Source organism: Calypte anna, chromosome 2 (genome assembly GCF_003957555.1).
Source record: "Calypte anna isolate BGI_N300 chromosome 2, bCalAnn1_v1.p, whole genome shotgun sequence".
In the NCBI taxonomy this organism is placed as follows: Eukaryota; Metazoa; Chordata; class Aves; order Apodiformes; family Trochilidae; genus Calypte; species Calypte anna.
This window is the reverse complement of record NC_044245.1, coordinates 29,256,223-29,283,331: the sequence shown is the minus strand read 5'-3', so window position 1 is coordinate 29,283,331 and position 27,109 is coordinate 29,256,223. Positions and strand designations below refer to the sequence as shown.

The window sequence follows — 27,109 nt, the reverse complement described above, 5'->3', positions numbered from 1 at the left end:
ACTGGAGCAGGTTTGAGCTGCAGGAGCACTTGGTGCTTCTTCCTGGGGTGGTCTCAGCATGGGAGGTGGGCTTTGGCAGAGGTACTTAGGCACTGAGGAAGAGAAAAGTGGAAGGAAATGTGTGGCTGTGTAGCTTCAAGAATGACAAGCAGGTGATGGACAAGGTCATCACAGAGCCTCTGGGACAGAATGAGCATCAGCTGCAGGATGGAACAAAGGAGGGAGAGCCAGAAGCTGGGTGGAGGAGGCTGACAACTTGTGACTCCAGGCAGCCCTCAGATCTGAATTTACAGCATTGATGCAGGGGCTTAAAGGCAAAGAAGAAAAGCAAAATAAGAGGGAGCCCAGGGACAGACAGACCTGTGGTGAGTACCAACTTCAGAGTGGCAGGGAAAAGTAGGTGGTTACCTACTTTACCTACTTTTTGAGGTGTTGGTGTGGCTGTGTCCATCTTTTATCAGATTTACTGGTGAAGGAAGCTTGTTGGCTGCTAGAGGCCCTGGTAACTTATTCATAAAAAGAAAAAGGAGCTTTGGTAGCTAAGCATTTTATTCTTTTCATTTTCTTGTAATGCATTAAACACACTCAGCATCTGAAACTCACTGTAGTTTATTTAATGGAATCATTCACAGAAAACAATCTGTCCCTTAAGGATTGGGCATTTTCAGGCTGGAACGAAATGGAAACTGCGATTTTCCTAGGAAAAAGAAATTACTCTCTGTTCCTCAAGATAGACAAAAATAGTTGATTTAAGGCCAGATGACGCTTGAAGATATCAAGCTTTAAAATATTACCCACAGATTTTTATAAAATACCTCCATTTTAGAAAGATGTTATGTGTCCACTTATGCCCACTCATTTGAACTTCAGATATATGTACATTCTTATAATACTCTAGGAATTTTCTTTATGATAAAAAATTCAGTGTTTTCATTAGTCTTGCTTGAAAGTCTAGTCTTTCATTAGTCTTGCTTCCTATGCTGCTACTCAGAAATAACCCAAATGATTCCTTCCAGAGCACATGTAGTAAAGCAGTAGCATGTGTTATAGCTCATGTTTCATAATTGTGGATCTACCTAGTGCTGATACCCATATACTCCTAATTTGACAACATGAAAGAGACTATTCTGATGATACCAAATAAACACTTATAATTACTGGTCAGATAATACAAAGACCTCTTAAACAGGTTATAACATGTCTGATCAAATTATCTTGGTGTCTAAGATACCCATTCTGAATCTGAGGTTGTAAGCTATATAATACTGATATACCACAATGGTTAGAGCATGCAGCCACTTAAACTTTGGTGTTCCTAATAAATTAAAATAAGATTTTCAGAAGTAAAAGTGCAATAAATTGCACATCAGAGCATGCCAAATAAAATTTGGAAACACTCACAACAGGTGGCAAGCTACTCTTCTAAAGTTACTTGATAGGCCTGTCTTGAAGATGGAATTTATTTTTCCAGTAACTCCCATCCCATCCCTTCTCCCACCAAAAAAAGCAAAACACATTTTTCCTCAGTAGGAACAAAAGGTTAAAGTACTTGAAGAGCTGAAAACACTGAAAAAAAATGCAATAATAACCTTTAAAAGTTTCTGCCTTGTTCTTCAGTTTCCCTGAGTACCCTAATGACTGATTCCTGACTTATTAGCAGCTGAGCTGTCTGAATCAGTACTGGGCATGTGCAAACTGGATGGTGTGGGGCTGCTCATAGCTTAAGAGAAGCTTCTTGGAGCTATTGCAGGTTGGGCAGAGATAAGCAGCCCAAGAAGCCAACTTGAGGAAGTGCCAAAACTGACCTAATTAAGACTTTACCTCTTGAGCAGATTGGTAGCAGAACACCCAGTGGATGGGGTAGCCTAGGAGCCCACCCATGGACAGCTGAACAGCACAGGCAATGAAGCATGCAGAGGATGAGCAATTATTTTGTCAGACCACATGCCTATATACTGACAAATCTTTCTGCAGAGCTGAGGCATAAGATTCTGTGATAAGTTTGATGCTCTGAAATTCTCAGTCTTTCCTCAGCAGGGTAGAACCTAGACCACTACGTCTTCCTGATCACCCTTTCTGTTGTGAATGTCTTGACTTCAGCCCAGGACAACTCAAGCCACTTGGTTTTTTGGGCTATTTTCTGCTGATGCAGCGTGTCAAAATGTATCAGTGTCCAATGACTCACCAGTGCTTGCACAAGGAAAGCAGGGAGAGTGAACAATGTGCTGCTGGATGGATGTGAGGGCTGAAACCACTGCTTAGGCTCTCTTGGTGGCTTCTTGCCATTACAACACTGTTCAAGAAGGGTAACATGAAAACATCTTAGAGAGTTTTCTGCTTGACTCCCCGAAATCAGTTAAATCTTCAGAACAAACCTCCTTGCCAGTCTTTCTCACAGTGAGCAGAGCAACAACACAAAAGGCTTTTCTGTCTCTAGCATTGCTCTCTTAGAATAGAAACCAAAGGAGGTTTTGAAATACAGAAAACTGAGGGTTTTTGCTGATTTGAGGACTAATAAAAATACAGAGCATAAGTGGCAAGTTCCGTGCTGCTCACTGTGTCCTAATAGAGTTGGCACTACCTTCAGACCTTGCAATTCCAGCTGATTTCCTGAGTTGCAGCAACTTTTGCAAAACTCTTGTCTCCAGGAGATACTCCCTCCTACAGCCACTGTTTTCCTCTTTCTGACCAGGCCACTGCCTCCTCATCTCATGCTACCTCTTCTGCCTGCTACACCTCTGGGACTATTAGATTCCAACAGTTCCTTGTAGATTCCATGGAGAGCTCCATCTTGTCCTTCCAGAAAATGCCCTGTGACCCCATCCTTACGAGGCAGCTAGAACATGGAGTACCAGGGTCCTTTCCTGTCGAGCCATAAAATGCAGTATATAACATACAATTATGTAAATAGGCAAATAAAGGAACAAGCTTCCATCCTAACAGAGGGGGAAAAAAAAGAAAAAAAAAGAAAACTTTGAAAAAGGTAATTACTGAAGAGCTGATGTAAAGGAAGCACCCACTGTTTGGATGTAGTTGCATGGTGGCATATGGTAGCCTGCTGAAGCCATATTTTTGGCAAATGCACAGGAGGTGATTTAGCCTCTCAGTTGATCTGATAACTTGCTAACAAAGTCCTGTTTCCACCTCATTCTCCTGTCTCTGGTTTGCAGCCATACGGTCTTGCGCTGCCTGTACATTCTCATAAGCCACTTAACTCATGAGAGCAATATAAACATTTAAAACTACTCCTTTTCTTCCTTAATTTCTTCTTATGAGTTTGTGAGGAGGACTCCTGTCAGTCTGTACCATAGCAAGGTGAATGGTGGAGGAATCCTGATTGGAGTAAGGTGGGAGAGAGCATTGCTGTTTACACATTTGGCATCAGAAAGTCAGGATGTGACTCAGCCAGCTCGGGGACCAGAATCTAAGATGCAAATGATTCCTATGGTTAATACACTAGGGGACAGAGGAAGGAAGACAGGGAATTTTAGGAATAATAATTTAAAAATGTGATTATTTTATCCATAAGAGAAAGGAGAAAAATGTCAGACATATTATTGTGTTAAAAAAAAAAATAAATCCAACCTTCTCTAGGATCAGTATTAGATAGTAATAACAAAGAAACTTGGAGGATAAAGTTTGAAGCCTATTATGTTCATTTATCACAGTAAGTTTCCCTGACTTCATGAGGAGTGTATTATTTTTTCTGGACATCTTTTCAACACTTGAATGAATTGATTTTCCTAACAAGTCTTACTGAATTAAAAAAGTTTGATCTGATATAAGCACAGTTCTGTGGTTAGCAATCCTGTACAGAAGAAATGTTAAGCTAGCAGGAAGTGGTTAAGTGCATGGCATGAAGTTGATTAGTATGCAGAACATCCCTGACTTCAGGTTTCTGTAGTCAGTATTATGCTGTTATGAAGAGTTGTGTATCAATACATATAGATTATATATTATAAAAAATACATTTTGATATTTTTTTAAAGTACTGTGTGATGTAGGATTTATCTCTGGCAAAGACAATGTTTGAAATATTTTGTAATACCAGTTTTATAACCACATTGATGCATCTACTGCTGCCCTAATGACATCCATTGTGAAGCTTGAATATAGGTGTTGAATACCTGGAGCAGTGATGCAAAAAAATTCTGGTATCTGCTCATCATAATGTAATAATTTAAAGTGTTCTTTAATTCAAACATACTGGTATGCAAATAGTGCACACTAAACCCAGCTCTGTTCTGGATATAATTCAGTTTGCTGTGAATGATTGCCAAGACAGACTATATCATCCATCCCAATTTCAACCTGCCCTAATTCCCTTTATGGGTTTATTATTTAGTGCTCAGAGAGACCCAAACAGGAAGCGCCTGGGCGTTCTCTGCTCATGAAGTGGGTGGGATGGAGTTCTTTAGAGAAAACAAAATACGATCCACCTACAGATCATGTCAGGCCAGCTCCCCAATTTCCTCTAAGTAGAACAGAGGCTTTTGTTGCCTTAGTTACTGGAACGATCCACTAGTCAACAGCAGAATCCCAGTCTCCAGACAGAACATCCCTCTGAATATCTGATGGCAGCATAGGATGGGAAATATTTACCTTTCTCTTTTTTTGTTGCAAAAAGAAAATAAATAGGTTATTTAACTCTAAAAAAAATACCAATAATTAAAAAAATTGAGTCTTGGAAAAAAGATTCTGCAAGGTCAGCCAATGGAGGGAGCATTGTCTGGTAGAGGGTTACATTTTCCACAAAAGCAACTTTTGTGGATGCTTTATTTTCTATTATTTTCTTAGCAAAGAGCAAACACTATAAACTGTATATATTAAGCTTCAAGGCTTAACTAGACAACAGCAGATATATTTGTATGGCTTGATTACTGAAGCCAGTCTAAAACTCACAGATGCTTCAGACAGGATTGAAACTTGTTTTTCTCCTCACTGGAGGTATAGCTATAGTAGCACTATCATCTATTTTTCCTTGGACACAGAAGCTGGAAAACACAAGGTGTCTGCTTCCCCTGTGAGGCATCATCAAATCTAAATTCTTTCCTTTGGTTTTGAGAACAAGAATTTGAGTGCAGTGATACTTAGGTGATAATTGATGCTGAAAAAAATGGTCCAAAATAACAATTTTTTTGAAAGTGTAGAGTTTGAAAAAAGCTGATGGATTCTCTTCTTTCCAAGAATGGTGTAATAGGAGGTAGTGGTTCCATGGTATCTCAACTGCATCTGACCTTGAGCACCCATGGCCTCCATTGCCCTGCTAATTGCTCTTCTCACCCCAGACTGGACCCCAGGCACTGTTCATGGGTAATTTTTTTTTATTATGTTTTGGTCATGTTAACTCTACAAGCTGATAGTGAAGTAAGATAAACACCAGCAGCAGGGCAATGAAGGGCTTAGGGTGGCCAGCTGTGATTGTTAGGGTGAGTTCAAGAACATGAATGTGACAGAAATATAGAAATACCTGGGCTAATATAAAGGGAAAAGCAAACATTTTCTACTATGTGTCACTACCCCTAGTAAAGATGTAGTCAAAATGCTGTTGATGTGTGTGATTTTGAGTAAATCTGGAATTTTTATTTAGATGAATTCAGATTAGAGAAGCTAATAACCAGCCTTCTAGAACATCAAATGACCATAAAACACTGAAGGTAAGAACATCAAGATGTAATTTTAATGGATTTTAATAGGATTACAAATTTTTACTTGCAGTAAAACTATACGTATTAAGAGACTGCCCCAAAATGTATTTCACCATTAACACCATTTTAAAGTACTTCTGCTTTGTATAGTAAAGTAAAGTACTTTGTAAAGTAAAACATTTTCTTGGTACTTCCAGTAGTTTTCTGACATTCATGGACTACGATGCTGTTACCTTATTCAATCTGCAGAATACCGTTTAAATCTAACCCCTCAGCTATTTAAATGACAACATATTCAATACAAACATCACAAATGTCCATTACTTCAATTGTTTTATTGTCAATTTCTACATATGTTTCTTTCAGTCAACATAAACTTCAGCTGAAATTACCTGTTGTAGTTCCTTTCCAAAACTAAGAGTACAGTCAAAGTAGAAAGCTTTTTTTTAATGACTGGCAGGATTCAATGTGTGGCAAAATCCTTACAGCAGGATTTACAACCCATTTCTTCTGCAAAGATTGAGGGTGGAACTGAACATTTGAGATGAAGGGGTTGTTGTGTTATTTTATTTCTGGCTAATCTACTTTAACACAAATCTTATTATTTGTACTAAGAACACACATACTGAGTGTGACTGACAACGATTTGACAGGGAAATGAATGCTCTTCAGCTTCAGACTAAAGGCCTTAATGTACAAAATCAGTCCTTATTCCCTAATCTAAGTCATTTTCTACAAGGATCTAGGATATATTTTTTCACTTTTTAGTTCCCTAGCTTCTACCCTTTGTAAACAAAAGCATTATAGATGGCTTCTAAAGGGTACCTTCAGCATAGACCAGTTAATCGGAGCTATAGAGTCAAGCCATGGAAAGCCCTTCTGAAAAGTAAAAAATAAACCAACTTTTAATGGAAGAAGTGCAAAACTGACCCAGAAAGCTGGCCAATGGAGCCAACAAGGACACCTCATCTTGTTTCTCAAAACCCTTAACATTTAAATTTTATAAAATTCTGCATTTTATTTATGTCAGAACCCAAGCACTACTTTTGTGTGTGTGTGTGCGTGTGTGTGTGTGTGTGTGTAAAGCTGTTTAAAAGGGAAAAAGGATAGCCTGATGCCTGCTTTTTGTGTTTTTGTTTTTTTTTTTCAGGGTGAGAAGGGAACTGAAACCTGCAGTGGGTGGATTGAATTCAAGGGCTGAACCTTTTGGGGTGTCTCTTGACTCCCAGGACTGGGCAATGAGCATCACACACACACACACACACACACACACAAAACCACCGAAAACCTCCAAAAAAATGGATGAAAGAAAAATTACAGGCTTGTCCCAGAGCAGCATTCAAGCCCCCCCAGCGCCCAGGGCAAACGAGGCCGCGGGTCCGAGTTAAAGTCCGTGGTCACGCAGGGCCCGGCAGCAGGAGCGGAGCGGAGGGCGGGCGGCGGATCCCGGCTCTCAGTGCACCTGCGGCAGCGGCGCGGAGCGGGGCCGGGACACGGGCAGCGAGGCCTGGACTGGGCCATGGGTAGCCAGGCGGGCGGCCCAAAGGAGACCGCGCCAGGGCAGCAGCTCCGCGCTCTCTTTTACGTGCTGCCGCCCGGCGAAAGCTCCTTCCGCACTGTGGAGGAGGTGCCCGATTACGTGGAGAAGGTGAGAGCCCCCTCCCTTCCTCTCTCTTCCCATCCCCTCCCCATGGCAGCATCCTTCGCCCTCCCCACCGCCCACCCTGCGCGCAGCTGCCTCCTGCCTTTATTTTTTGTCTTCAAAACAGAGAGGCGGCCCAAGGAAATGTATCTGCGAGAGGGCACCTAAATTAAGATTAAATACTGTGTCCCTTCTCCCTCTGCTGCCACTCCGGGCTCTCTGTAACCCGCCTGTGTAGCCGTGACCTCCACTGTAATGGTGTTGTTAGGTGGGTTTTTTTTGTTTGTTTGGTTGGTTTTGGTATTTTGTTTGTTTTTTAAATGAGGGCTCAGATGCTTTCTCCCTGATACCAGAAGCAAAAGTTTTCCAGGGGAGCACATGAAACATCTGCGGGTTGATGCTAACCTGGTCAGTGCTGCTGGATGTTAATGATAGCAAACTGAACTGAGCAGATCAGAAAACATGACGCTGTGGCTTGTAAAAAAAGCCAGGTTTCTTTGTGCCTTTAAAGCAAGTGCTAAAAGCTCAGTCAAAAAAAAAAAAAAAAAAATTGCTTTAAAAGCAAAAATAAAGATTGTTTAAGAGAATGAGAACAAATATTTGTGTTGGGATGGTGCCGTCTCCTAAAGCTCCAAAGCCAGAGTACAGAGGTCAGGGGTGAGAACTCCCTTGTCGGCAGACAGCAGTATATCCCTCCCTCATCTTCTCTCCTGCCCTGCTATCTTATCCACCTCCATGAAGGTACCTTTGATCCCTTCTGCCACACCTATTGCACATATGTTGGTGCCCAGCTCCTGCTGAACCTGGAACAGATGCGAGCTTTTCATGGAGAAAGCAGATAAATGCTATTTTCCCCTTGTCAGAGTAAATTCAGTCCAGCTTCATTGAAGATCCTGGCTTTGTGCAGAGACCCTGTTAGCTCTGAGCAGCTCCTCTGCCAGGTAAACCCTGGACTGCTGTGCAGGAGGTCCTGTTGGGCTGCAGTGGGGGTATTGTGGGCCACGCAGAGCAGAGCAGCCCCATCAGCAGCTTTCTGGGAATGGGAGGATGCAGCAGCCCCTGGCTGGTGGCTGTTACCAGGAGGCAGTGCCCTCTTGGATAGGGTAAGGAGACAGCTGCTGCAAAGCCAGTCTGTGGTCAGTGGACTGCTTGCCTCAGATGTGTTTTGCAACTAAGATGCAGTGTCATGAGGAAGGCTGATAGAGCTTGACAGTTTTGCCTAGTCAGCTGATCTCTCCCTCCAGTTCTATCTATTGCCTATCTCAATCCCTTTTATTGTTCTCACATTTCTGACAGATGCCAGCAGTGTTCCTTTACATCCTTGGGCTTTCTTCTCTCTTGCAAACTTGAGCAATACTCAGCTCAGACCTTGTCCTAACCTGGAATTTCTCTTATAGCACACACAGTTGTAAAAGTTTGTGGGAGGATTCCTAATACTTCTTTGCATTATAAAAGCACCTTCAGGCTTCTGCAGTTGTAGAGCACTGCTGGGTTAAGTTTTTAAGGGAATATGTACCTTGCAAAACAACTACACTAGGTTGTATTTTCCTATCATTACTCTTTTGGGTTAGCTGTATGAGGACTGTGCCACCCTCAGTGAATGTTGCCAGAACAGGTCTTCCGATGCTCAGTTAAGTAGGTGTATGAAAGTCTTTTAGTGGCATAACTATCTGAACTGTAGGCAATCCAGGAAACTCCTGGAATGCATTGAGGGTGACTTCTTAAGCCATGTAATAGGCAGCCCTACCAGATGGGATGTGTTACTGGACCTGCTGGTGACCAACGCAAGTGAGCCAGTTGTCAAGATTGGAGGCAGCCAGGGCTGCAGTGATCATGCACTGCTGGAGTTAGTAGTTCTGAGGAATAAGGTCAGGCTCATTGTCCTCAGTTAGGACCTCGAATTTTAGGAAAGCAAACTTCCATCTGTTCAAGAAATTAGTCCTGTTAAAAGCATTGGCTGCTCGGCTACCAGTGACTAGTAACAAAGCTCTGTAGCAGTGCCCAGGGAAAAAGAACCCTTCCAACTAGTTTCCAAAACTCTGGGAAAAAGGTATCCAAATCTTGGACCATAACCGTAGAACTTATTTTTAAGTGAGCCTTTCTCATGAAGAATTTGAAACCTTTGATTTTCCATGATTTCTAGAAAGAGAAGAGAAAGCATAAGTCAGTTTTTCTCCAGGGCAGGACATCCGAACTCTTACAATGTATGCTGATGCTTCCGCTGTTCTTTCATGAACATCCTCTTTCTATGGATTTAAATCTATGGATTTAAGATTATGCTCCGCACTCTGTATTTTATTTTATTTTATTTTATTTTATTTTATTTTATTTTATTTTATTATTTTATCTTCTTATATTCTACAGGAAGGCCAATGGAGTGCTTCTTTTTGCTTGTATAGTTTTCATCAACAACTTTGCTCCTTGCTACATTCTGAAATTACCACTTGTGCTAAGTAAAGACCTTCATTAGTCAGACTCATGAAGATAGCATACTGAGAGCCCCAAAATTAAAGCTTTAAATGTAATAATCATTGGTTTTCTTTTCTATTTACTATCTGCTTTTGAGGCCCTAAAGATTAAGGTCACATTTACACTCAATTCACATTTTAGGCTTTGCTTCTAGATAATGATGCACAGAACCTTCATATTTAGTTAACATGAAAGTTGAGATCTGAGACTTGAAGAAAAGAGAAACTGTTTCATTACTTTCAATAAAACCATGAATTTATGCTGAGTTTCAACATAAAGTATTTTTTGCAATTGTATAAAGAAGAAACTAGTTTTAAAAATCCTTTGCATTCTGTAAGAATTTGTTACTTATAAGGCAACCCCTCCTACTCAGTGCTCAGAGTAAGACTTTCAAATTGTGGATCAGCTAACCAAGTAAATAACAAACAAATAAATTTTTTTATGAAATATTTCTGATGATGGGTGAAGAGAAAGAAACTAGTAACAGAGAGTGGGTAAAGCATTTATAGACCAGAAGATATCTCAAGGATGCAGGCTCTGTCTCTGACCTGTGATGCTATTTCTTTGAGGCATTTTGTTTGTGGGGGCAACTCTTGAACTTTTGCGGAGCTATTTATCCTCCACAGGTTCTTTATAATGACTTTGTTGTCATTTTAATTGTATTCCTTTTTAAACAATGTCATTGTTAAGCTAGGGAGACTATTGTATTTCTTACTGTCTGTCTCCTTTTTTTTCCTGAATTATTTGCATTATCCTTCTGCCTTCCATCTCATCCTTGGATTGTAGCCTGTTTGGGACAGGGAGTCCTTCCCTTTTCCTTCCCTTCGTATGGCATCCAACATGGTATGATCTTATTCCAGGACAATAGCTGCAAGGTGTTAAGATCACAGAAGTAATACATAATAGTCTTGACATACTTGATTCTTTTGATCTGCTTTGGACAAAGCTTAATGTGGGTGTTTGGTAGAGAGGTATTAATTTCTTGGATACTAAGAGGTGTGCTTCCTTTCACAAGCTCCTGACAGGCAGGAGGTTAAAGTTGTCTGAATGTTTCTCTATCCTCCTCACTATGACACTCCCTGTTTGTGAGTCAAAAAGTACTGTCAAATGCTTGGCTGTCTCACAGCTTCACAGTGGGAAGAAAATATTTCAGGGAAAGTCAAAGGGAAAGAAGTTCTGTTAAAGCATATTATTACAGAGTCAATTATTTTAACAGTTTCAGAGGTCTGCTGGGTAAAGTGAATCACCACATAGAATACAGGCATTGTATATTTTCCGTTTAGTGTTTTCATTTCATGAATAAAGCATCCCACTTTTTCTGCTGTAAGCCCACTGAGTTTGCTGTTCTACCTGTAGTCTGTTGTAGATCTGGCTTTATCCATGGATCTTCCTTTGCTTTCACAGTTTTTGATATCATCAGTTAGGGAGTACCCCAAACAGATACATAAAGTGTTTTTAAAAAGCAAGTTAGTCAGCAAATTTAAAAAGTGCCATGTTGATATTAATCTCTGTTCATCTGTTATTGTAACCTTAACCTGAGCTGCTGAAGTTTATGAACTTTCACATTTCCTAGATGCTATAAATCTCTTGCTGCTTGCATGGTTTGAATCATCCCATTCTTCTTCGACTGAGCAATCTGGTCTATATCCATCTTAGTCTTTTTAGTGTCCCAGCCTGGTAGGAATTCCCGGATCATATCTCACTTGGCAACAAAAATGAACACCCTTCAAAATGAATTTGCAGAGGCAACATGCTTCTTCCATTAAAATGCTCTTTAGGCAGGAGCAGCCTCCCTTCTACAGCAGCAGTTTGGAGGGATTCAGTCTGTGACTCTGTGTATGTTTGCAGGTCACTAGAAGGGGGCAGCAGAAGATTAAGAGGGCAAGTTTGCCAGCAGGATGCCTCCCATAACGGTGCAGGAAGTCTCACTGCTCTTACATTTTTGTTGTCCTGCAAAATGTAGTAGGAATTTGATGCCTTAATACACCTGAGGAAAAGTTGTTCGAATGTCTCCAAAGTCACCTAAGTTTTCTACAGAGTGAGAGAGACAAGTGCACAGAGATCTGACACCAATAAAGTAGCTTTTTTTTTTTTTTTTTTTTTTTCTATGCCATAGGACTTCTAGGTTTTGGTGGCAGTGGCTGATATGCTGCCACTGCCTCATCATTCCTTTAATCCATGATGTTCAAGGGCTGCCAGGACTCCAGTGTCAATTTAAAAAAGCATATACTCTAAGAACTGATGTTACTTAATCCATTTTTTTCAATTTGAGAACAGCTGTAATAATCTTTCTCTACTGATGAAATGTTGGTGTTGGTGCAATAATGACACCATTCCTACCACTAGTAACTCCCAGATTTTTCTCTGCTGGGTGCTGCTGTTGTGTATCTTCAAGCTGCCTGTTGATCTGGGATGCAAAGTGGGCAATGTGGATTGAATCTTATGCTGAAACAGCATTGTCAGTGAGAAGCTTCAGTCTTCCTTATCATTATACTTTTGTTAAGAAACGAAAAATATCTTACCATTTGTGCCTTTTTTTTTTCTTTTTTTGAGTTGATCTATGTCTGAAAAAGGTACTTGGTCTGGAAAGTGAACATGTTTTATGGCCCAAGGTGGAATGGGCTGCCTGGTCAATAATTTCTCTGATCAAAACACATACATAAGAGTTGTTGCAATCTGCAGCAAAAAGAATGGAAAGAGAAGTGTCAAGGAGAAAAAAATCTCACTTTACTTTGTCTTTTAGGTAATATTGTTTGATTCAAAATTCAGTGGCTGAATGCATCTGAAAACCACTTAAATATCAAACTGAAGTCAGATTCTGTTTACCTTCTGTTTTACCTTGTAAATGCAGACATTTTTGCTCTGACTGATTTCCCTGAATATGAAAAATATGACTTTGGAAAGACTTTTGTGTTTTGTTTAGAGGAGGAGGTTAGCATACTGGATTTTTGCTGGTGTTGTGTATTAAATGGTTGTTCTTATTTCTGAGGTTCATGTGGTGCTTTATCACCACGGTAGTTCGTAAGCTGTCAACCAGCTCAAAGTATCTGGCTGCATGAACTGCTGTGGGGAAAGGTGGATCTAAATCTATTTATGTTGTGACTTCTTTCCTTCAAACTTTTTCAGAGTATTCCATTCTTCATTGCTTTTATCGCACTGGAGTTCGCTGTCAGCTGGGTTCAGAAGCGGAAGCTCTCAGGTCGCATCAATGATGGCATAAGTTCTCTTTCCTTAGGCATCCTCTCTCGACTGCCAGAGTAAGTATACGTGGTGCTATATTAGCATAAGGTTGTTTCTTAATCACTAAGAAGAAAGAAGAGTTATATACTGAAGTGTCTATTGCTAATCCAAAGTGATTAGACAAGGCAGCCGGATCTTGCTGTGCTAAAATGGAGTTGCATAAAGATTGTAAATGTCTTTCTAATCTGTAAGGCTAAATATGATACTTGGAGGGTATTTTCCAGCTTCAATTATATTCATCTAAGTTTGATCTTGGATCTCGTTGCATATTTTCAGCTGACTTGACCATATCTGATGTTAGACTGTATATTGCAAACAAAACAAAATTGACAAACCAAAGCATGCCTGTTACTTTCATTAGCTTTTAAAAATAAAATTGTGTCTGTATACCCAGATTGATAGAACTGTAGATATGCATGTGATCCGAAGTTCTTTGAACTTGGCCATAATCTTGTGTTGGACCTAAGTGGATGTCTCAAAGGTTTTATTGCCTGAGAGAATTGTTGCAAACATGATAGGCTGATCTGGTCTCCAACATCAGGGGCATAAGATTTACCTGAATCAGTTTGTGGTGAACAGAGTTGTGTTTTAAGGAAACAGCCACTGTTGATTACTGAATATCTGGAAACAGGGAATCTGAAAAATTCTTTATATAAATTGCTCTGTTTCTCAGGAGCTCTGGTTGCTTCATATGAATATCATGGTTTAGATCTGCCTTTGCATCAGCTTCCAGATGATAGATTTTATTTCATCTTTTCTGTTAGAATGGAATTACATTTCTATTCCCAATGTATGAATTTACAGATTGCCATCAAATTGCATATAATATATTCATTACATGAAGAAAAGCTTCTATTATTTGAATTTTACTATATGGTGTATTTTCAAGTCTTTCAGTTATTCCCACTGTCCTCTTTCTGTATCCTCTGCAGTTTTTCAGCCTTCTTAGTGTTGATGTCTCAAGTGCAATTCATATTTCAGAAATTATTACATCAGTGCCAAATAATGAAGTCATTTGTTCTCTATTTCTACTTGTTGTTCCTCCCTTTATATATCCCAGGTCCTCTGAGCCATCCTTCATCTCCAAATATTTTTGTAGGTTCTGTGGTTTACATTCCTCATTCATAGTATGTTCACATGTTTGGCCACATAGAAATACATGGATTGTATATTTGGTCATCCTGAAATAGTTTGAATCCATTAAATATTGTCTTTGTTACTCAAAGCTCCTTGACTTTTGTCATTGCGAATTTTACTAGAAATCTTCTGTTTTAATCCAGGTTCTTGATAAAATAAAGACCACCAAAACAAAACATTCCTTCTGGCATGTAGCATCCATTTTCTGAAGTGTGTAAATCATCTGCCTTGTAGTGTATTGAGCATTTTAAATTTGCTTGATTATTTTTTAATTTTTTTAAACACTTCCTAATCAATGCAAGTTTTGACATGGTCTATCTCTGTGTCTTTTAAGACAAGTTGTAATGGATTACTTTAGTTACCACTAGTAAATATCATGGATGGAGTCTTTTAAGGAGTGTAGTAGATAAATAATGTCACTTAGAGTCTCATAAACTCTTCTTATATCTGCAAATAAGAGGTTTGAGCTTTGGCATGAGAAATATTAAAGCATAAAGTAATGTATTCAAACATAAAATCTAGTTATTTGTCAGTTTTGTGACACTATTTTTGCAGCTAGTATACAACCTGTATTAGAACTATTTTGTTGCTTTTAGTATGACATGTGAGCATGATCTTGAAGGAGAAAGAGACAATTTTCCATTATATTTTAAGCTGTAATAAATTAAATTTTTGTGAATATATTAGACTTAGGTGCACCAACACACAACCCTTATGAAGACTTACTCTAGTTTGCATGCAGCTAATACTGAAATAGTTCAAATATTGCTTTTTCAACTTACCCCAGATTTTCTAGACAGTCAAGCACTTCATTGGTTTAGCATGTGAAGTACTTAATTTTTTCATCTGAAATATTCAAGTTAAACAAGGGGATTGAGATACACATAAACTAAGTCTGAATGGTTTTGTTGAGGCCTTTGGGCTTTCTTTAAAGAATACTAAAATGCCTCAGATACACTTATTCCTGGAAGAAATGCTTACTAAGAAAACCAGTGTTGCGTGTGTGGAACACAGCTCTGAAAGGTGCTGAGTACTTTATTATTTTGGCACTCAGTAGTTTGCTGCAGAATTTGGACTATGCAGTTTTATTTCAGATAGGAATTATTCTGCAAGGTCATTTCAACTGAATGAACCAAATGATCCTTGAGGACACAGACTTTGCAGGATCAGGCAAAGCTGGAGGTTTGGTACACTTAGTAACTGCTACACCAGCAGAAGAAGTCTCTTCCAGGTTGCTTGTGCAGGTCTTGTGTTTGGAATCACAGGACCCTTGTCAGCAGCTCTTTCCAAAGGAGAGTTCTGTAAATCTTTTAATTTTGTGATGGAATGTGGAAAAAAAAAAACAAGCAAAACCACAGGGTTTGTAAATTATTTAATTGCATGCTAATGTCAGAATTAGAATAGTGACTGCTTAGTGTCACTCCTCTTCTGTAAGTAAGAGGAGTTGTGAACAACAGACTGGCTGAAAAGGCTTGAACTTAAAAACCAGAATAGCTTGCCCTTCTGTCTTCTGCTTCCATGGTGTGCAGGAACTGGGTCAGGAAAACAAAAACCAAACAAACAAAACCAACCAACCAAGAAAAAAAGAAAAAGCACATGCAAAGTCTGTTGCTAAGACATTCACTTCAGGCATTCTCCCTTTCAGGCAGAAAAAAAGGTAGGGAAACTTGACAGAAACTGCTAAAACAATATTTCAGCAGAACCCACAGCATCAGGGGAAATAGTAGTGCAAATCATTAACAGCTGAAGGTTAGATTAACACACCATTGATTGTATCCTCTCCCAGGGACTAATTTTCATTTTCTCAACTAGCAGCAATGGTTTGCCACTTCCTTAAAAAAATCTGTGGTTGAACTAAAATGGTGGCTCCAGTCTATTGGAATGAAGCTTCAGATGCATCGTTGCAAAGAAGTCTTTACATTTAATGAAAAAATTAGGAGTCACAGACCATATTCAGCCTCTGAGTATGTTTTTCCATTTCACAGCCTGTATAACAGAAATACTGTGTACCTTGAGGGAAAACAGTATTTATTCACTGTTTCTTACTTCATTGTTGGAGAAAATGCAAATCATAAATTGTTGATATTCTTATGCCAAATATTAAAAATGTAGGTGTGAAAGAAAAGGTGTAATTAGAGGAGGCAATGTGGGGTTTTTTTTAGGCTTATTAGACTCAACAGCATATAGTATGTTGACTTGCTTTGTGTGTACATATCGTCTCTTGTAAAATAGCCCATACATTTCTTAAATACAATTTTCTCTGCCTCAATACATACTGTGCATTCCTCTGCATGTATGAATACTAAATGTTTTATGCAATGAGAAATAATTTGGGGAAAGGGAGAAACTTGAGTTACTAAGTTACTCCCAGCATCCTAAATGTTGGTGGTTAAAAATTTTCTGAGAACTTTTATTCTAAATAAATAAATAACTACTCTAACTAACCATTGCCAGGAGACTTGAAATGTTGCTTTAAAAATATTCTCCCAAGAGAAAGTTTATTTTGGGTATAAATATTCACTATACAAGTATGTGCATTATTTCATATTGGCCCATTTCTTCTTTTAAAGCAGCAGAACATAAATCAAATCAAAAAGTGTTTGGGGGATAACTGAGGTAGGTACACTTTCAAGCTGGTTGGGAAAGTCTCCGTTCTTTATGGTCATGCTCAATTGCCAATTTTTAGTCTCCAACTCTGCAACACAGTCATACAGTGTGTGAGTGTTTAAATATATGTCTAACAGAGTTTTGTCAGTCTGTTAGTGAATGAAGTCTCCTGGAATGAAATCTGCTTCTAAGAGGCACATTATAATTAATATACATTATTTACTTTGGTTTTGGAACAGAGGACACTGGAGTTCTCTTAAGTGTGGTAAGCATCATAAAAGAATAAGAAAATGCTTTTTAATTAGTTCATGCTATTATGCATCTTAAGATATCTGCACATCAGCAATGATTGAATCAAAGGGGTAAAAATCCTGTTTCTGCTTTAGACCAGTGTATTAACAATTCTGTGCATCATCTGGATTGTAAATAATCTTTTTCCAGCAGTTAGATTGAAGAGGCTGTTTTCTGTACATTTTCGATCAGAATTGCTGCTCAATGAAGCACCTTTCAGTGACTTGTACTTCTGGTTGCTTATACCTACCTCTGGACCTTTTCTCTGCTTTTTCCAGCATCAGTATTTGTGTTGACCTGTGGCGAAGTAGCCCAGGAAGGAAGTCTTAGCACCCCAGCATCATGTTAACCTGCAACAGTTCTTGATGTGGCTGTTCAAAATCTCATGGTAGCACAAGAAATGGGCTTGGGGAAAAAAGCGTTCATGTTTGCAGGAAAAGAAATAGTTCTGTTATAACATTATTGTGTTACCCGCTTTAAAACCTGTAAAATTACAGTCTGAAACCAGAAATTTTCAGTTCCTAATAGCAGCAATATGCATAGCTGATTAGGACACGCTTGGGTCAAGTTGGTGCAAGTTCACAACACTGTAAAGCTGGCAGTATCCTGACAGAACACAAAATACTTGCCTACATAGACTTATCCATTTAAAGTATGTCTTGGTTTCCTTAATTATTTACTAGATGCTTCATGGATGGCTATAGAAAATTATAATCTCATAAATCAGTGATCGCATCTCTTCAATGAATATTTGATACATCCAGTTTGTCATAAATTATATTTTCAGTTTAGGACTTATTAGGTACATTTTTTTTTCTCCACATCTGTTTGACTAAGGCTATGGACAGATGTTTATTTAGAGCATGGTCAGATGTGTTGCTTCTGATCCAGCTGCTCCCTCAGATCTGCCAACATAACTGCACATTTAATTGTTCCCTAACCTGGTCCTGACAAAGTGATCCAGCTAAAAGCAGAAACAAAAGCCCCCCAAGAACTATAAAAGAGGTGCTTAAGCTCAGCTGCATTTATTTTGACAGAGCCAGGTCAGGGAGCAGCAATGCATGCAATTATGCTGGCAAGTCTGAGGGCTGGTAACAACTGTACTTAGGGCAGTGATGAGCAGATGGGGCTAAACTGGAATGGTGATCACTTAACCTGGATAAACGGCAAGTAATGCTACAGTGCCATACCCCTAAACCAACCTGGCTTCTGGCTACTGCGCTTCCATCCTTCCTGTACTCATGTAGTACAGTCCTCCCTTTCTCTCATGTTGGTTCAAGTGTTCATCTGATCCTCTGTGCAAGTATTTCAGTTTACTATGGGAGCAATAATGTATTTGCTTAAGGCAGAGAGACAGGCAAGTGAGTGGGAATGTGGCAGGCAGGAGCTATATTGGCACAGGCCCTACAGAACCCGCAGTCATGACTGTGCCAGAGCAACCAGGTATGACAATTTAAGGCATTAATTGACCATAGATGTTTCTAAAAAATAGGATTTTAACAGGGAACAACCCTGATGAGACAGAATCTACTCACGTCTTCTCTTCCTCCCAGTAGCACTAGGTAGTTTTATATTCTGTAAGAGCACCCTCCAGGGCTGAACTGTCCCATATACATTGCTAATTGTTCCCACATTTTGCCAAAGGTCACAACCCTCATAGCTCTGTTGGAAGAATAGGTTTTGAAATCACTTACTAATCTTTCTGTAGGTAAAGCAGTCAAAGTAGGATAAACAGTTCCAATAAGGGGGTAGTCCTGTGCAGTAGGAGCTGGTAATATTTTTCAGCAGGCAAAACTAAATCAGTTTAGTTAAGTTCCTGGCAGGGACCGTCTGCATGAACAATCTTTGCTTGGTCTAATTAGGTTCTTTTGATGTGGTTTGTCATTGATGAATGGAATGGAATTAAATCAGTACACATTAGAGTAATGTGTACAGACAGAGTTACTGTCTTGTCACTGTATATGTTTAACACAGTTTTATAAATTGGATGTAAATTATTCTATGGCCTTTGGCAAATCCAACTCCAGCTGTATCCGCTAAAAATGACAGTGGCTTCCTGCCTTAGGTGCTTATCAGAATCAGCCCAGTCCCTTGTTACTATCTACACATCTCTCAGTGGGGAGCCCTTCCTAGGCATACTGGCAGTATTATGTTTGGTGATTTAAACAGTAGAATTTTGTTAACCGAGCTCATTTTGTTTGAAGCAGGCTGGAGAGCACCCATTTGGGCAGAGCTGCTTGCAGACCTTAGGATTACCAATGAGCAGCTCTAAACAGCCTGGTGAGCATGGAGTACTACTTCTTGGTGATGACTAAGAACTAAAAGCTCTATAGTTCCTAATTAAATTACATATAAGTTATATTACATATAAAATAAGGATTTGGGAGGGAGTCAGGATGTTCCCAGACTGTGTAAAACTATTGGTAGTTCTTACCTACCCTAACGTTCTAGAGGTTGCTGTATTTCACACAAGCTTGTCAGGGAGCCAGTTACTCTTTTAGTTTGTAATCTGTTACACTGACACAGCTGTTGGCAGAATGCATATTTGTCTACTGCATCATCACATTTTTCTATACAGTGGGGCCAGAAAATGGCTTGGTGATTGCCTGTTCCTGCTTGTGAATCTCAGAGCCTGGCTTTTCACAAGCCCTGGCTTTAGAAACAAAGACAAGCTGTCAATGCTTGTTCTCACATATACTTGTGCTCCTCCCTGGAAGTACAAACTGTGAACTGAGTTTACCCTTATTAAAAATATGTTCTAAATCAAGATCAGTAGTCTCTGTAGCTCACAAAATATACCGATTTCTCAAACTCATTAAATGTTGGTTAGGTTTTTATTCCATGTAACTGTATTTTTTCATCATGATGAATTGTGTCAGCTTGTGTGCATTTTGGAAAACTTAAGAAACTGCTTCCATGTAAAGTACCCTTCTGCCTGAAGCACGTTTCTGCCGGAAGATGTATTAAGCTTGAATCAGGATTCCACTAGATGGAGCACAGGGGTAACATTATCAGAGCTGGCCAACCTAGTTTCCTGGGTCAACACATAGAAGCTAGGAAAACAGGGGAAAGTATCTCTTCATGTAGGCTTGTTTCTAATCTAACTTAAATTGTAATGTACATTTGCTGACTTCAGTGGAACAACTGAATAGGAGAGATCAAAATCAGATCCTCTCTTGGGAAAAGGTACTATTATGTTTATGTATTATGTTTATATGGTGCTACTTATAAAAATATTGAAAAAGCCAGAGCCATTGCCTCACAACAGACAAGGTTCTAGAATCTCACAGTATTGTGTGTCCTGAATTTACTAGAGCAGAATTTGCTGCCCAGTGTGTTGGGCAGGTATAAATATCTAAATATCTCTGAGGAAATATAACTTCCATTCTCATAGAGGAAGAAGCTACATGACCAGCAGTTCCACTGAACTGAGTTTTATAAAACTAGGATTTGTAATCCTTTAAAGGTCGCATGTAATCAGATTAACTACAAGACCTGGCAATAAACTTTAGAAAGAATGTGTTACTACCATAGATTATATCAGTAAAGACAGTGGGAGATCTCATGAAAATATTTGAGTTGAATTTTTAATTCATTGCTTATTTTTGTAAGAATGAGCAAAGTCAAACAACAAGTGAATTATATAGACAGGACTTGGACTTAAAAATAAAAAAGTGTTATATTGATTTTTATTCTTCCCCTTCCCAAACCTATTGTTTCATGTTTTATTCCACCCACTACTGTAATTTAATACCAGTGTCTTAAACTCAAGAATAAAAAGTTGAGTGCAACAGGAATCAGTGTGGTGAAGAAAAGGCCCCAGCTCTTGTCAGAAAAAACCATTAGGCAGTACTGAGCATAGCGCAGGTAGTAACAATACTGTACTCACCTCTACTTTACTTCATCTTGCATTTGGTAATTTCTTTCCTCCTTGAGGAAAACTGGGGATTTTCATTATTTAGACTAAAATGCCAGAGAAGAAAGCCATACTGAGGAAGAGGAGAGGCTTTGATTCAGTTTTTGTGTCTGGTGGGAACATTTTCTCAAAATGTAGGTGCTATTTCCTGTAATCAAGGGCTTTCCAGAGCCTGATAATCATTTCCCAGCTGTATCATTTTGGTGAATTATTTTTTAGCCTTGGGTTATTTCATGACTGGTTTTGCATATTAAGAATGGGAGAGGATCATATTCATCTTGATGATAGAAAACAGGGAAAAGAACTCCCACAGCTCCCTCTCCCTTCCCCTCCACGTTGTGGAAAGTTTGGCTTTGTGCTAAAGCGTGAAAAAAGCCTTGACTGCAGTGTGTCAGGCATATTTCAGCTCGATTTGTGTCAACCCTAATAAGTCAGCTGACAAGGAAATAAATTGGGTGTCTGTTCAAGAGCTGGCACCTGTACAGGAAATAAAAGGGGATTTCAGTTGCAGGAGGTTTGCTTTGTTTTGCAAATGGGCCTTTTCTCAAGGCTCCTCTACCTTCTCCCCCTTTCTCCTCTTTAATGAAATCATGTTATCAAAATGTTTATTTCAATTGTGACTGGAGCCAGTTTTTCATCTGGAAATGAAAGCTCCATGAGTATCTTTGGAAATGGAAATCCTTCTACTTTCCACTCTGGAACAAAGGCTTACAGAGCATTTAATTATTCATGTATCCTGCTGCTATATATATGGTCTGAATAATTTCAAATTGTTGAGGAAAAACTTCCTTTGTTCAACATTTTGAAGCTTTACATTCCCATAGTTTGAATCAGGCTGGGAAAATGGAATTTATTTAACCTAGGGAAACTGTATTAGTAATAACGCAGTATTTTTAATGATAATATAACCTTGTGACCAGGGTGTCTTTAACATGTTTCCCTCTGTGTCTGACCTCCAAGGATGCAAGTCTGTTAAAGCCCTTGGGAGCCAAGCTTTTTTAAGTCCAGCTGTACCATTGTGTTCTTAGCTCAGGGGCCCCAGGTCGGTTCCCAGTGTGATGCAAGGTGATGACTGCAGCAGTGGTAAGAGCCTGGGCAGTTTCCTTGCAGTCTTCACTTTTGTGCATGGATCTTCCTCTGTGCTCAGAAGAGAGGCAGCAGCTACTGTCTCTGACCCTTTTCCCTTCTGGTGACCGTCCTCGGCACCATGGAAGAGGTTTCCTAAAACTTTGGTTTCACGCTCCAAGGTTGATTTTTGAGCCAGAGGAAGCAAAACAGGACCTTGTTTTCTTTGCAAAAAGGCAGCCGCCTTTTCTTCCAATTGAATTTCCTCCACCTTTTCCCTCCTTCATTATCCCATAGGGATCTACCATAAGTAGATCTTCATGTCCACATGGAGAGTTCATCTCCCAGAAGTTCCTTCTTGGACTTTTTTAATTAGAGGAAGTGCTAATCTGTCCCAGTGGAAGGCAAGTGGGGAGACTGTTTATTAAAACAAATGTTACCACCTTTGAGCAAAGTATGTATGAACTGCAGACACTAGGAGATGAGAACCCTCTCTCAAAATCAAAACAGTTGCCTAAGTGCATACTTCGCACATAATAAGAAAGTTTTAGACAAAAAGTTCAAAATCTAAGAGGGAAAATCTATGAAATATATATATTAAGATTTTCTATATAATCTGTCTTTTCTAGGACTTATTACTCCTTATTTCAGAGGATTTCAGAGGATTTCACTGGTTGACAAAAGTCTTACCTATCTACTTCTGTCATATTTATGGTTAAAAACTAACATTTAAATGAGGAAAAGGGTTTTTTTAGTTGTCTTCAGTATTTTCAAGAAGTGACAATGGAACTTGAAGGAGAAAAAAGGAGCAATATAAACCTTTAAAACTCCAAGTGACCTTTCAGAATTGTAACTGAATGCAAGCTCTGGACTTTCCTATCTATCACACTGTAAATTTTTTAAAAGTACTTAGCTAAGCAACTCTTCTTTCTCCAGCATTGCATAGTGATATGATGGATTACTCTAAATTAATTACTGTAATCAGCTAGTGTTATGTTCTGTAGAGTTGTGATTCAAGCACGAATGAAAGAATAAGCAAATTCTGACTTGTACAGCAAATTACATATATAAAAAAATGTATTGCAGGGTTAGTTCAAGTTTTACACCTTGGCCTCAGCTTGTAGGAAAAAAAAAAAAGGACTCAAGGGTGAAATACTGATAAAAATGGAAGAAATGTAGCATTGCACGTATGTTTGGATGTAGTGCAAAGGCACTATATGTTATTAAAAGAAAAAGAATAAAGTAAGAAAACAGTACCTAATAATAACTGATACTCTGTGTTGCAAGAGGTGTTTTAAATTTCCTGGTCATTGAAAAGATGTTAAGAAATGCCCATTTCTTTGTGTTTGAATAGTATCAGCTCCTTTCTGACCTGTTGTGAAAGGGATTGAGAATTTATACTGAATTTTACAGATGCTTCATGAGTTGAATAGCAAAAATCTGGTTGGATGCATATAATCTTCTCTAAAAATATTTATAGAATACAGTTCTTATGAGAATTAAACATTTTCCAGGTGTGTATGGTCCAACCCTGGGCATAGCTAAATTGTTTTTGAAGTGGTAGAAACACCTGCCATTGGTAGTTAAGAGAAATTCATCTGCCAGCTGCTGAAATAAAACTTCATGGTTTTTGTTGTGTTTTGGTTTTGTCCAAGAGAATTGGGATGTTTGTAGTAAAAGTAGGAATGAGTTACAGATAAGATGGGGCAGATGGGTGCTGAAAAGATGTTTGTTCTTCCATCTTCCAGAGCAATAATTTCTTGTACAGCTTCAGTTTCTCAGGATAAAATGGTGAATGCAATACTATTTTGCTTTCAGGCTAGAATTGGAATCTTGGAATTTTCAGCTGATGTGCCTTGTTAAGTGAGAAATTGGCAACACAGAAGCTAACAATACTTCTTCTAGCATTATTCAAAACACCATTATGGAAAGAGATGCTAATGCCAGAAGTATAAAAACTCTCAGTGGATCTGCACAGATTTGGAGGTATCCACAAAATTCGGTCATAGGATGGAGGTTGGTTCACAAGCTGAAACAGCCACATTTTTTAAGGTTCCCTTAAGTTTCAGTGCAGCTTCCCAGAAAGACAGGGCATGGCCAGATTATTTTCAGTTGTGTTTTCAAGCTGTGTGAGGAGGAGTACTATAAAGTGTCCTTTTTTTAGTTTTGTGTATTGAAGTATTTTTGGGGCCATCCTGTAAACTAAATCACTGAAATAATGTGAAAAATAATCTCAATAAAAAAAAATAGGTTTTGAGAAGAAAATGAGCAGCCATGGACAGAGAGACACATGGAGACTCTTTTAGCTGATTTATGTGTCAGGTGAAATTCCAGGTGAGATTAAAGTAAGAGAGAGATGTTGTTCTGTGAAGGTCATTCAGGTAAGGTTTTGCAAGGCTCTGAGCCTTATGTGGACTTTGGAACCACCCCTACCTATTCAAGCAGTGATTTGAAGGTATGCCATTTGCAACATCCATTTCAAGTTCTCTGCATCCCTCAGACTTCCTACCAACCAGGAATATGATATATAAATTTCTGAAATATTCCACAACTTTGCACAAAGACATCCCTCCCCCTGAAGATTATACCAGTAGCAAAACATCTGAGAACTTGATCAGTTTTTCCTGTGGGTAGAGAAGGTGCTAATGATCACCTTATTTCTGACTCTTAGGCCCTCAACTGATGGGCATTTAAGCTACTGATACATATGGAAAAAGGGTATGCATGGTTTTTCTGCAATTCATATATTTTCACTACACGTTTCTACTTGCTATTTTTCAGAGGCCACCCCAGTTCAGTTCCCCACTGTGCCACAAACATTTTCAGTAGCACAGCAAAGGCCGGAAACAAGAGGGGGTGTGAGGAGGCTGCTGTGGACTTCTCTCTTCTACAAAAATGCAAGTTTAAATATGTCAGCCTGCATTTGGGGTGACTTTTCACAGCTACCTAAGCCAGTTGTCACCTGGGCCACCACACTGGCCATGGCCTCTCATCTCCCTCATGCTGGGATTACTGTTTCTGCCTGTCCAAAAACTCCCCAGCAAGAAACAGAGAAATCTATTTGGAGTCAGCTCAGCCTCCAGATTGGTGAAATGAGATGGGAGATAGTGGGACACTGAGGGGAGGGTCTGACTATGGCAACCCAAATTTCTGTTAGCCTAAACAGCTGTGGAGAGTTACAGCTGGATGTGGTCTGACCAGCCTAGAGCTACTTCCCTTCTCCTTCTCCTAGCCTGAATTAGGTCAGGAGTAGCTGCTCACTCCCAGTAGTCCAGGAACTCAGCAGCAATAAAAGCTGCTCCCTGGTGGCTTTCATGCCTTTGCAAATTCATTATTTTTTTCTCCTCCTTTCAGGCAGTCCTGCCATTTTCTCTACAAACTGCTCTTTCTTGTCTTTTCAAAGACACCAGGTTTTGTCTTCTCCTGCTGCGTTTATTCTCTTTTAAAGTGAAGTGATATCCTGAGTAGATTGAATATCTCACTGTTCCCAAAAGGCCTCTCACCTTCTATGCTCTTCCTTTCAATGAAAATAGCCAGGGTATTTTAAGGCCATACATTTGTGTTTGAGCATAAATGCTGCTATACTTCAGTCACTTCTGACTTGTTGAGTTAGTCAGGAAGAGTTTCTTCTAGATTTGGGAGAACAGGAACACCATAGTACCTGCAGAGCACAGGAGTCCTTCAGCCCTTGAGCGTGTCTAATGCTAGAACGCAAGTGGTAAGTGGGAGAGGATTAGTTTTTAAAAACTTGTATACCTCCCCAAAAGGTTCCACTGAAATAAACAGGAGTATTAACCTGCAGAGGTTGCAGAACTTGTAGACTAAGTTTATGTGCTACAAAAAGACTTCCGTTTGATTAATGGCAAATATAAAGTGAAAAGGTTTTGTAATGAAAGCTGACAAAATTAGTGATAAAACATTTTGGATCTCTGTTTCAGTGTTTTATTCAGAAGCGTTGACTTAATTAGTTATATCTACATATGGAATAACTACAGACTCTTTGAGCTGCCCTGGGACTCGCAATGGACCTGGTATTTGACACTCCTGGGAGTGGACTTTGCATACTACTGCTTTCATCGCATGAGCCATGGTAAGTGTTAATGACTTTTTCACGTATTAAAGTACAAAATATATAATTTATTAATAAAATCAGCTGTTGTGGGTTTTTTTCTATACATAACCTAGTCTAAGCATGCATGTATGGTATTCTTCCCAAGCATTATCAAAGAGTCACTTTTACTTTGAGCATGGAAAACAGTTTTTATATCATGCTCTGCATACTAAACATGAGTTTTTGATCATGACAGTCATTTCTGTACATATGTATTGTGAGGATGTAGTAGTATCTATCTCTGTATCTCTCGTTACATATTTCTGTTTTATAGTAACAGCATGTTTTGCTCCAGTCTTTTATATCCTATTTGAAAATGCAAAAACACTGTAGGTCCTTATTTTGAGCCTACAGTCTGTAACAATGGAGTAAGAATCTTCTTGTTGCTTAAGAGACTTTGGACTGGGCTTCTCAAGGCAGAGCCCCCACAGCTCACAAAAGCTGTGGGATCTAGTAAAAATAGCTTATATAATGCTCCTTCAGAAAGGGAAAATGTTTTGATGCCTATAGGTCAGGGAAATAGATGGAATTTGGTCAGAAAGGGGCCTGAGCTGCTGCTGCGGGGAGTGGGAGAGAGGAAGGGTCCCTCCCGGGTGGGGATGGCGGGCGGGGGTGAGAACAATGCAGGGTGGGTGCAGGGGGACAACAATGGTGTGAGGGGCCAGGTCTGGCGGGGGGCCGGGGCGGGAGGTGAGGAAGCAGGGGGAGCTGGAACAATGGGGTGAGGGGAACATCGCAGCCAGGAGCTGGGAGCCCTGCGTGGGTGTACGCGAGACTGGGAATACGCTTCCCAAACAATGACATTAACAGTGCTGGCAGGGCTGCAGCCTGAGGCTGAGAACTGGACCAGAGTGGGAGGCTATTCCTGCATTTTAAAATAAAAATAATTGCCTTTGAGTGTTAGAAAATCACTAGCCTGGCCATGCTTTCACCGGATTCAGTGGTAAAATTCCTACTGACAGAGAAGGGAGCCAGGGTCAGCT

The 27,109-nt window shown here is 39.4% G+C and overlaps 1 protein-coding gene across 1 annotated transcript in view; it reads left to right on the top strand.

Annotated features, from left to right (window-relative positions):
* The first annotated feature begins 7,124 nt into the window (after nucleotides 1-7,124).
* AGMO (alkylglycerol monooxygenase) overlaps nucleotides 7,125-27,109 on the top strand; it is a 187,936-nt gene continuing 167,951 nt past the window's right edge. Inside the window, exons 1-3 of the mRNA XM_008494279.2 lie at nucleotides 7,125-7,296; nucleotides 12,886-13,016; nucleotides 25,954-26,105. Of these exons, the coding sequence (XP_008492501.1) occupies nucleotides 7,168-7,296; nucleotides 12,886-13,016; nucleotides 25,954-26,105 (412 nt within the window). The 5' untranslated portion in view covers nucleotides 7,125-7,167. The remainder of the gene's footprint in view (nucleotides 7,297-12,885; nucleotides 13,017-25,953; nucleotides 26,106-27,109) is intronic.